The 12,643-nt window shown below is 34.8% G+C and overlaps 1 protein-coding gene across 1 annotated transcript in view; it reads right to left on the reverse strand.

Annotated features, from left to right (window-relative positions):
* Window positions 1–12,643, reverse strand: part of LOC107661140 (adenylate cyclase type 5-like) — an 88,869-nt gene that overhangs the window by 7,360 nt on the left and 68,866 nt on the right. The window contains exons 6-12 of the mRNA XM_016450608.1: window positions 11,194–11,352; window positions 10,095–10,236; window positions 9,589–9,726; window positions 5,076–5,098; window positions 3,414–3,558; window positions 1,734–1,831; window positions 1,339–1,426 (exon numbers count right to left, since the gene is read on the reverse strand). Of these exons, the coding sequence (XP_016306094.1) occupies window positions 1,339–1,426; window positions 1,734–1,831; window positions 3,414–3,558; window positions 5,076–5,098; window positions 9,589–9,726; window positions 10,095–10,236; window positions 11,194–11,352 (793 nt within the window). The remainder of the gene's footprint in view (window positions 1–1,338; window positions 1,427–1,733; window positions 1,832–3,413; window positions 3,559–5,075; window positions 5,099–9,588; window positions 9,727–10,094; window positions 10,237–11,193; window positions 11,353–12,643) is intronic.

Here is a 12,643-nt window from a genome sequence, read left to right on the forward strand (position 1 = left end):
AGTGTCACATGATCCTTCAGAAATCATTCTAATATGCTGATTTATTATTAGAATTATCAATGTTGGCAACAGTTGTGCCATATTTTTGGAAACTGCGATACTTGGAAACTGAAAAAAAAATATTTTTTTGGAAACCGATACTTTTTTCAGGATTCTTTGATGAATAAAAAGTTAAAAAAGAACAGCATTTATTCAAAATATTAATCTTTTCTAACAATATAAATATTTGCTATCACTTATTATCAATTTAACACCTCCTTGCTGAATAAAAGTTTTAATTTCTTAAAAAAAAAAAAAGAATAAAAATTTACTGACCCCTAACTTTTGAACTGTAGTGTATATTGTTAGAAAAGATTTCTATTTTAAATAAATGCTCTTCTTTTTAACTTTTTATTAATCAAAAATCCTGGGAAAAAAAGTATCACATGTTCCAAAAAAATATTAAGCAGCACAACAGTTTCCAGCACTGATAATAAATCAGCATATTAGAATGATTTCTGAAGGATCATGTGACACTGAAGACTGGAGTAATGATGCTGAAAATTCAGCTTTGCATCACAGGAATAAATTAGATTTTAATGTATATTAAAATAGAAAAACTTTATTTGACATCATAATAATATTTCACAATATTATTTTTTTTCCTGTATTTTTGATCAAATAAATGCAGCCTTGATGAGCATAAGAAACTCCTGTACTTTTGAGCGGTAGTGTATATAAAACATAAGATAAAGACCTTATTGATCTCGTTGGTTTGCAGAGATTTTGTAGAACAGGCTTTTATGAAAGACTTTTCACAGGTCAGGAAGTTCAGAATCTAATTCCACAGCATCTCTAAGGAAAGACCTGTGACGCCCCTTGCCGCCCATTGAGCAATGCAGTGACAGCTCCCCCTCAGTGTGCACAAACGAGCTGCCAGCGCTTTATTGTGTCTCTGGCTTTGCTCTGTGTGACTCACTGTCTCTGGAGACCAGCTCAAAGTTACGCAGCTAAAAGCCCCAAATCAATCAAACCCGCTCAGATTGTTTTAGTGGAGAATTTGAAGGTTGATAAACACTTGGATTTAGCGATGATGTCTCTGTGAGAATGTTAGGAAATGGTCTGTGAAGGACGTCTTAAGTTGTATTGTATTCTAGGGCTGAGGACAGGGTTTTTGTGTTTTCCTGCATTGTTGTACGGACACAAAAAAAGCATGTTGCTCAAGACTTGTCCTCTAAATGTATTATATTTATATAGATTTTATTATATAATTATTATTATTATTATTCAGAATTTCATAAAAATTGCACATTAACATGATATAGGCTATATTTCGCACAATACCAACATTTCACTCACCCCAAAACAGGAGTAAATGGCTGAGATGAACATGACAGCCATCACGAGGACCAGGCACAGCATATAGAAGCCAACCATCAGCCCAGAGCTGCAGAGCAACACACAGGTGTAGAGAGGGAACCAGGTGAATAGAAAATAGCTCTGTGTCATTTTAAACAGAATTATTATATGTCATAATTAACATAGGGCCTAAGGGAGAGGAGAGCCCTGCTTTGGCTGCTCAGGTACTAACTGTCTTCACCTTTACAAAGTCGAAATGAAAGAAAGCTTCTGTGTACGAAAGCTCAAGTGTATTCCCATTCATTATCAAACAAAACCTTCTCTAAGCCTTTGGCTTGTTTGAATGGACCAGAAAACATTTGCAAGGATCAGGTATTTAACTGAAGTGTACTTACTGCGGCACAATGACGATCTGAATGAAGCAGATGAACAAAAAGACGAGGGAAGCGCAGGCTACATACGCTCCGAACCTGGCGTCTACCTGTTTGGAGTACTGAGAGAAGGTGAGGAAAGAGGAGAGAAAAGAGTGGAGTTACAAATACAGTTTGAATGGCATGTGAAAGCAAGTAGCAGTGGTGGACAGTAACGGAGTAGCTTTACTTCGTTACTGTACTTAAGTACATTTTTCAAGTATCTGTACTGTAGTGTTTTACCGACTGTGGATGTGTTGATGTTCATTGTTTACTTCAGTTTTTACTGAAACACCAGGGTTTCCAGGTAAATGTTTTTCTTTAACTTTTCCAGTTCTTTGTGATAACTGATACTGCACACACAAAGAGCCATTTCGAGCCCATTAAATATTTTATCTGAGTATAATTAGCAAAACATTAATGCATTATACATTTTTAGCTTTTACGTTTTAGGACATATCCAGGCCTGGAAATCACAACTGTAAAATTTCTTAATTTTTCCAGGTTTTCCACAGTACTGGAAACCCTGAAAATAGTAGATATTTAAAAACTGTTTGTGTAATTCAGTTGCTTGTAAAGTCAAGTCAAGTAAAATCAAATGAAATACTCCAGTCTTCAGTGCACATGATCCTTCAGAAATCATTCTAACATGCTGATTTGGATCTCAACATTTCTTATTAATGTTGAAAACAGTTGTGCTGCTTAATATTTTTGCGGAAACCATGATACATTTTTTTCTGAATTCGTTGATGAATATAAAGTTAAAAAGAACAGCACTTATTCGATATTTCTTTGGTGACATTTTAAATGTCTTTCCCTTTTGATTAATGTAATTCATCCTTTCTAAATAAAACAAAAAATATTTCTGAGCCCAAACTTTTGAACAGTATAGCAAATATGTAAAATATCTAAAAAATAATATCAAGTACATTTCTTTAAAAACTATGGAAGATAACTGCTTCATTCATGAGCCTAAAATAGACGTTCTGGACACAGACAATGAAAGACAACAAAAGCAATAATTATCTCCCCCTACAAACTGGAGGCAAGTCTCTGAAAGAGGCGTGTGATCAGTGCCAGAAGTACGAGGACCGGCAATGTGAAAAATGTTCATTTTGGCCTATTCTTTACAAGAAGTTTGCATATAGTGCATAACTTACATACACTGTAGACTAATTTTATAGTGGGTTTATTGCGTCATTTTTGGAGCTTGACAGCTGTGATCTTGACAGCTGTTAATTAAGCATTCATTATCTACTATTTTAGTATTTATTAATATTAAGCTTTTATTTTTATATTTTCAGTTTTCATTTTAATGTTTTATTAATTTTATTTAATATGCTTTTGTCATTTTTGTTAGACTTTTTTTTATTTCTATCTAGCTTTAATTTATTTTTATTTCAGTTTTAGTCATTTTAGTACATCAACTTATTTTATTTCAGGAAGTTGCCATTTTATTTTATTTCATATTTATTTCAATAAACAAAAATAGTTTGGTTTTTTCAATGTATGGAAAAGAGCAGTGTGAACACTTCGCTAAATTTCTCCTTTTGTGTGGTTCACGGAAGAAAAGACATTGTGTGGATTAGCATTACCTAATAAATCAGGTTGTGGTGTTAAGGTTTATCTTATCATTGAAGCTAGTCACAGACATGAAAGCCATACCTTCTTCTCCAGGTCAGGTTCTCGGAATGTCAGCAGAAATTTCTTGACTTGTTCGGACCGTAATCGGTCGATGCTTCGAGCGTCAATGGCACGTCCCAGAAACTCATCCACCTCATCCTCAGGGTTCAGGTTTTCTTGCGTGTTTCTGAAAATGAAATGTCTAGATAACAAGACGAGACACAGTTTTTCTACCTTCTTCCTCCCCTCTTAGTTATCCTTTAACTTAATACTATACAGCCAGACCACCAAAAAGCAGCAGTACCGCACCCCCCAAAAACAAATGATGACAGAGTTAAGGGCAGCTTTAGAATCAACATGGTTACCAGCCTTGGATGATTGTGAGTAAAACAGATTACGTTAAGAAAAACAAATCATCTGCTAAAGAACTCAAGGCCTTGCAGTCATGTTCATGCAATTCAGTAACTGCTAAATCACATCAGCAAAACTAGATCCTGCATTTGTATTCAAATACTGAAAGTGCTCATTTGACAGAGAAGTGTCAAAATGGACATATAACGGGTTTGTAGTCACTCAGTTACAGTATATGGTTTGATGGTGAATTGCCTTAAGCAGCAAACTGGCTTGCATATCTGCATTCACATGTTTAGATAAATGCTGACTAGTTAATATGCTAGAGAAGCACAGTGATACATGCGTAAGTATCAAGAGACCCAGGATTCTAGGTTCTGATACTTTTCAACACCTCTGGAAAAGTGATGGATATGCTCACACTACATGCATGTGTTGATTAGTTCATTTATAGTTGGCAGTTCAATCACATTTGAATATATTTTAGTGTCTTAAGTAGGCCTTCATGGAATCTGTGCCAACATCTGTGTACAACAACTGTAGTAGACTTAACTCCTTTTCAGCCATTTAATCCATTTTGCAGTTTCCCACCCGCCATATTCAGCAGCCCTACTTATGTGACACTGAACAAAACCAGCAGAATTTCGTTGCTGAAGTACTTGCTTGATTGATATATAATTCAACTGATGCATTCCGAGTCTGCATTGGTTACTTTATAACCAATAAACTGCTTTGAATGCACCGCATTCAACCACATTTAAAAGTCTGTACTATATGTTTCATAATATTAGTTTTACTTATTTTAAGTGTTATATAATGCAAAGCTATATATACACCATTCAAAAGTTTGGGGTCAGTAACACTTTTTATTTTTGAAAGAAATTAGCACTGTTTACTGTTCAAGTGCATTTGAACTATTCATCAAGGAATCCTGAAAGCTGTCATGGTTTCTTCAAAAATATTAAACACCACAATTGTTTTTAACTGATAATAATAAGAAGAAATGTTTCTTGAGCAGCAAATCAGCATATTAGTATGATTTCTAATGTCACACTGAAGACTACAGTAATGGCTGCTGAAAATTCAGCTCTACTGTCACATAAATTACATTTTAAAATATAATAAAATATAAAAGAGTTTTTAAATTGTAAAAATATTTCACAATACTACTGTTTTTGCTGTATTTTTTAGCAAATAAATGCAGCTTGGTAAGCATTAGAGACTTCTTTCCAAAACCTTGCTGACTCCAAACATTTGTACGGTAGTGTATATGAGACAAATTCTGTAATCAACTATTAATAAAAGAATTGGCATGCAAGGTGGAGGTAGGAAGTATATGTTCCATATACTCACTTGTCTTTGGGATCCTCAAATCCCTGCAACAAAATTAGAAGAGAAATGCATTAAACATCAATGCAGAATGGATGAGAATTAGAACATCTGCATTTGTACAATCAGCACAACAGTGACCCCTTCTGGAGGACCTCAAAAAAAAAAAGTAACAAAAGTTCTCGATTAAAGGGATTGAGCGAATTTAAAAGCTATCTTCCCTGGAAAACGTTTGCACCACAAACTTATTTTCTTGTTGGGGTAATAAAAAAACAATGATCTACCCAACACCCCATTCCAAAACAAGTATAAATCTCTATTAATTTCTTATACTGTCATGTTGCAAATAACAGAGCAGTGACTAATGCAGTAACAAAATATAAACACAGAGAGAAGGGAGAGGTTGGGGAATACAAGAAATATACATAAATAAAGACAATCATTTATGGAAAGACTGCAAAGTTGAAAACGGAGCACTGCTGTGAGACTGAGAAATGATGACTGTACTGATATAACCGAATACATGATGACTGACATTGTGTATAAACAAGCTGAGAGCTGATTCAGGTGGCTTGATTTATGACCACAAGCACTTTTGGAGGAATTTCAATTCAGACCCCACTGAGAACAGAAGTAAACAGAGCTGGCTGATGAGGCATTGATTTATCGTGGTAGGAGGACATGGGAAATATGGAGAGGAAACCAAATAGGCTCATGTTTCACACGTGCTTTAACGGTTAGTGTTTTTTTGTTTTCTGCAAAGGGTTTTAAATAGATACTGCCTACAAAGACATCTGGTTGGTTTACACAGGCAGCACAAGTCACAATTGATTTTAACAAAGTTTGATACATAGCACATACAAATGTTGGGTAAAATGACTTGTATTATTGTAAAAATATATACATATTGTAATTTGGTGAAGGAATTACCCTTGCGGTAATTTTGAGTGGCTCAATAGCGCGGTATGCGGTATTATTGCCATTATATATATATATATATATATATATATATAATCTGTGTGTGTATGTAGCGTTGAAATAAGTAAAGTAAACAGTAGAGAGTGACAAAATGACGATCCACATAACAGAACACAAGCCTGACAATAAGATCGTTAGGCTATTGTTAGCCTAGATGTATAACAGTTCGTTCTGATCCTCAAATCTGACTGGACAAGAGACTTTCTATTGATATTTCCACCGGCGCGTTCTAGACGCTGTCAAGTCAGTGCAGTTACATTGTTGCGCCACAAGGTGGCGGCAAGGGACCGTCTTTGAGTGAGTCTTTAAACCGTTCATTCAACACATTCAAAAACGCTGATTCATTCAAAGAGAGACTTAATGAAACACGCTGTTGAAATCAATTAACTTTTGAGCACCACTTTAGAAGGCTCAGCTGACCAGCAATGCATCTTTGCTAAGACAGAGATTTGGCTTTCCTTGGACATGACAACCAATTTTCACAAATATATATGACTCGCAACTAATTGCACATGCTCAGTTGATCTCTCTCTCATTCGCTGTCTGTTTAGGCTTGATAAGTGCAAATCTACGGAGCCTCTTTTCAAATAAGCATGGTACACATGATGTTATCATTACTAACTTATTTAATATTCAGTACACATGCACGAAGTGTAAAACGAGAAGGGCATAACCCTATGAAAAAAGGTTGCTGCGGTTCTTGCATCCTGCGGTTTGCTCGTCAATAGCACGGTATTACGGTTATCGCAACAGCCCTAAGCAAAAGCCGCTTTTTAGGTTTAAAGAAAAACAAATATTAAAAATAATAATAATATTTAAATATAAACTTAAAAAAACATACATTCAAGTGTGTCCAGAACATATGACAAACATTTGAGTTTTTTTGCTGTAGTATTGGTATAGAAAATTAGTTTTGTATTACTTTTTTAAATTACTTGCATTGGTATTGACTGCTGAAAACCGGTAATACGAGAACCCCATTCTCTACAATAAGTGCTTTGGATAAAAGCATCTGCTAAATGATACAGACTTAATACATTTAAAAAAAATAGCAGATATGTGGGGTCAAGGAACAGACTGAATGTTCCCATTAAATACCAAATGGCCATTTTAATGGTAATTTCTAAACACTAAACATTAAATTATGGGAGTAAAAAGCATCCATGAGACAAGTTGCTAGATGCATAATAACAGTCACTAAATGTATAGTCTCAGAAGACTCAGATGCACTCCCACGCACAGGCCTCCATGTATTCACTCGACGGAGACTACGACCCAGTCAGTATGTTGGTGTTACACCATTTGTTTCTCTCCTTCGACTAACCAACACCTTCTGGGCCAACGCAAGCCTCTAGACAATACAATAGACATAAACAGGTGCTGTTGTTATTATGATACAGATATTCTGTTCGTCAGAAAACACCACGTTTATCTCCCTTCATCAATGCTCTGTGTTTGTGTAGGCGTGGACAGATATCTGGCAATTACATGCTAGTCTGAGCTCCAGCAGGATATATCGAGCTGGATTTATCTGTGCCACTATCAAACAGAACTGCACAAATAATTACAAACAGGCTCCCACTATCTGCTGTTGGTTGGACAAACACATCCCAACAGCAAAATACAATATCTACCAACCCCCTGCTGGTGGATGTTGTAACTACACCATTTTTTTCAAAAGCAGATCTCAAAACATTCTTCTCTCTCTCTCTCTCTCTCTCTCTCTCTCTCTCTCTCTCCCTCTCTCATCATTCAAAATATTGTGGTCTGTAAAGAAGTCTCTTATGCTGACCAAGGCTGCATTTATTTGTCAAAAAAGTAATGTTAAAATATTATTACAATTTAAAATAGTTTTCTATTTTAATTTGTTTCAGAATGTAATTTATTCCTGTGATGACAAAGCTGAATTTTAATAAGTCATTACTCCATTCTTCAATGTCACATGAAGCAGAAATCATATTAATATGCTAAGAAACATTTCTTATTATTATCAATGTTGAAAACAGTTGTGCTGCTTAATATTTTTGTGGCTCTCTCTCTCTCTCTCTCTCTCTCTCTCTCTCTCTCCCTCTCTCATCATTCAAAAGATTGTGGTCTGTAAAGAAGTCTCTTATGCTGACCAAGGCTGCATTTATTTGTCAAAAAAGTAATGTTAAAATATTATTACAATTTAAAATAGTTTTCTATTTTAATTTGTTTCAGAATGTAATTTATTCCTGTGATGACAAAGCTGAATTTTAATAAGTCATTACTCCATTCTTCAATGTCACATGAAGCAGAAATCATATTAATATGCTAAGAAACATTTCTTATTATTATCAATGTTGAAAACAGTTGTGCTGCTTAATATTTTTGTGGAAAATGTAAAAAAAAAAAAAAAAAAAAAAAAAAAAAACAGCATTTATTTGAAACGGTATTTTTTTGTAACATTATAAATGTCTTTGCTGTAAGTTTTGATCAATTTAATGCATCCTTGGTGAAAAAAATCTTACTGACCCCAATTTTTTTTTACAAATATTTCATAATAGTATCGTTGATGTTTTCTAGAGCCCTAATGATCAGCTGAAAACTGATGTGGCACATTTATGTTGGAATATTTAAAATCATAAAATTCTACAGGATCCTGTGCCATCGAGCAACTGCAATTTTTATGTTTTCTGTTTTTAATTTTTTACTTTTAAGTTTAATGAATGAGAACGGTAATAGATAGCTTTATTTAGCAGAAATCAACCTATGAATGGTTAATTCCAGTTGTACATTAAACTGGGACTGGACAAGGTTTTCTAACATAGAAATATAGTTTTTGGCAATATTTTGAATTTAGATTTTAATTTTAAGTGTAATGAATGGGAATGGGAATGGATAGCTTTAATTAACAGCTAACTCCCAGTTGTACATTAAACTGGGATTGGAAAAAGTTTTCTAACATAGAAAAAACTTAATATTACTGTAAATTTAAACTGTAGACATATCTTTTTATAATGGAAAGGTCAATATTCATGTAATGTTTTATTTGAGATCTCAGTATAACATATCAGTTGTAGCGAGAACAAGTTATTAAGATGGATTTCTGTGTTCCTTCTTACTATGTTAACCAAGATGAGAAGGAACAGGTGATTCAGACAAAAAAGAAAAGATAAAGGGTATTCCCATGGAGCACACAGGAACTAATTGCTGGTTCCACTTTGCCTGATTAAATCCCTCAGGGCGGTATGTGAGGCAATCCAAGTTTATTTAATTAGAGTGCCGTTCCCTTTGGGTTCCAGAGCCAGGGAAGAGCTGAGAACTGAATGAAAGAACAGGGACTACACAAAAAAAAAAGGCATGAGGCCCTTTACATGTGGCCCTAAAGCAATGTCCTTGGGATTGTTTTGGCTTAGTTAACACATGGTACAAAAAGCCATCCCTGTCAAAGGCCTTATCCTCCAACAGAGGCAGTAATGGGTTTTAAATACAGCAATTAGAGTAAATGCAAACCAACTGTTTTTCACAACTCAGACAATGTTGTCATCCTACAAGGGTGGTTAATGCGGCCCTTTCAAAAGTGTAGTTTCCTCACCATCCTCTTCATCTCTTTGGAAACTTGATTGCCACCCAGGTGATTGTAGAAGGGCCGGTCGGACCAGTGAGTGCTATTATGTGTGACCGAGTTGGTGTGTTGCCGGTTCATTTTAGCAATCATGGCCTTTTCTTCTTTCTGTGAAGGGAAATACAAAACCAGAGCAGTATTACGGTCCATGCTTTTTAATGTCATAGTCAATAACTAGCTTGTCTTCTGATGTCACATTTCCCTGAATTTATCCACATAGCTTATTTGCATTCATCTGCTTGCCAGCATCATGTGAGTCATGCTATTCCTGAGCGCTAGGTGTTTCTGCTTGAAAAGGATGTGAATATTAACGGAGAATCACAGCATGTTGCCCTCAACTGTCTCAGGTTACAAAGTTTAATAAGCAATTCAAAATACGCAAGTGAAAGTAGACCATAGAATGTTTTATTTCACCTGAATTTATATTAAAATAGAACTGATACCATTCGTTGATGAAGAGGAAAAAAATGTCTCGCCTGCTTCTGACTGCAGCCCACAATGAGGTAAGTTTCAATGTTGTGCTTCTTGAGATAGACGTTTCTTTCTCCACCAAATCCAGGTTCCACATCATAATCCCCATTCAGATAGTTCAGTGTGGCCTTGGTGATATGAATACGCCTGAGATGATAACAACAACTTTCATGAGGCATAATGTAGACGGGAAGATGCCCTGGAATTGCAATGCCATATTTAGAATGGAATACTATTGTATTAAATACTGAGTATGTGCTGCTTACAATTTTTTATAGTGTGTGAAGCAGAACACATTATGAAGCAATGAACGTTTCCATTATTTTGAGCAAGTGGCATTAATTTACTATTTTGGAAAATGAAACACTTATTTTGTATCTAAATTCAGATATAAATGCCTTAACCTTTGGCAGTAAAAAAAAAAAAAAAAAAGAAGAAAAAGAAACTGTTGGGATGATATTACTTCTATTTCCAGTGTAGTTTTTGGGTATTTGTTATTTTATTATTTTTTTTTTTTTATGTCTATAACAAACTAAACAAAAATGAGAAATGTTGTCTTGGCAACTAGCTTAAGTAAAATAAGCTTAATATAGTTAATGCTTATTTTATTTCAAGCAATTTAAAACCATTTTTAAAGTTTGAGTTAACAACAATAACCCTGGAGATATAATATTATTTTATTGTTTTATAATCATATCATTTGTTATTATATATATATATATATATATATATATGTGTGTGTGTGTGTGTGTGTGTGTGTGTGTATATTCTTTTCTCTATTTCATGTTGACGTTTATTTTTAGAAAACTGCCATTTTTACAATTTATTATACGATTAACTATATTTAGACATTTTGATAATAGTAGTAGTCAATTAGTCAGGAACACTTTGCACAGTGTACATACTACAGAAAGCAGTATGGTAGCATGCTATTCCGAACAAAGCTACGGTGACGAAAGATAACTGGAGAGAGACTTGTTTGAACTTGTCTTGTGTTATTGGGGAAAAAATCAATAAAAACACATTTTCAGATTTTAAAAGTGAAAAGACACAGGGAGTTCAGGTGAGAAAACGTGCAAAAAAAAACAGAGTTCATGAACCCACCCTGCTTTGCCCCCAGCTTCCATGTGATTGGCCAAGGTGACATCGTTGGACCAGACATCAAACTGCCACTTCCTTAATCCCAGCACCCCACAGTGGACTCGCCCGCTGTGTATACCCACACGCATGTTGACGTTGACACCGGTGACTTCCCTCACCAACCTGGAGCACAGAGACAGACAAAAAAAAAAAACAGATATACCGGTTGTTAATTCAGTTAATCATATATTTTGATATAACACATTAACAATATACTAAATTTGAACTCTGAAGGTGATATTAAACTTCCAGTTTTAATGGTCAGAACTGTGAAAGTTGTTTACATGTAAACAAATTTAAAACTACTAAACCTTATTAGAATTCATTGTGTCTGCTATCAACTAAAATGAGAAGAAAGTGTCTTCATATAAATAATAATATCTCTAAAGAAAGTGGCACTTTCCCAATGATAATAAGCAGTGACATGTCCAGGTGTATCTGCGAATGATTTACATTTCAAATAAAAATATGAACACAAAAAAATATTATTCAAATATGAGTCTTATTTAAATTAAAACTTAGAATTTTACTTAGAATATCCATAACCAGCCAGGAAAAGGTTAAGTATTCAGAATATTTTAATATGGTGAAAGAACTTTAAACATTTTTGTTTTTCATTTTTAAAAATACAAAATTTAATTAGATTGCTTTTTGTTTTGCTTTGCTATTTGTTTCTAGGGGGAAAAAAAACAAAGCAAAAAAAACACAAAAAGATCCCAAACTGGACTGAACAAACAAAGACATTTATATTATACACAATAAGATTGCAGGAAATATGAAATGTTCCTCTCTCTTTTCAAGTTTCATTCACAGTTGATGCTGAGGTAGCTTTTAATATGTGGGGATTTGTGATCATTTTCTTTTAACGGTTGGTTTCTCTTTGCTAACTCTCTCTTTTTCAGTGTGACAAATGTAATATAATGTATTTCCTACATTTGGACCCTGCCATTTTAATATATGATATAATTCATAACCTTATCCACTGACACATCTCATCTCACTTTTCCCTATATGAAAAAGTCCTAAGGTGGATTAGCGCACGCTGAAAGGCACCTTTCCACTGGGCACATCAACAAGTTAACAACACAGCACATTCTGATCCCGACATCACACGGCAAACAAGCCATCAAACTTTTTTTAACATTGAGGACGACAGGCAAGTCTGCGGAAAAATGGTCTCTTCCTGTGATGGGGCGCTGGGGCGGTTGGCTGCAGCTCAGAGAAACACAGACATGTGCTCATTGGAGCAGAAAGCCAGTCACCACCATTCCTGCCTTAAACAACTGCTCAGAGACACAGAACATTAGAGAAGTCAGGACTGTGGACACGTCCACACGCATGCAAGACAAATAACTTGGGGGGGGGTTCTGGACTCTTTTTTAATGGTTAAATTAAATTGTATTAATCAAAAAGC

The sequence above is a fragment of the Sinocyclocheilus anshuiensis genome, unplaced genomic scaffold (genome assembly GCF_001515605.1).
Source record: "Sinocyclocheilus anshuiensis isolate Anshui unplaced genomic scaffold, SAMN03320099.WGS_v1.1 scaffold2056, whole genome shotgun sequence".
NCBI lineage: Eukaryota > Metazoa > Chordata > Actinopteri > Cypriniformes > Cyprinidae > Sinocyclocheilus > Sinocyclocheilus anshuiensis.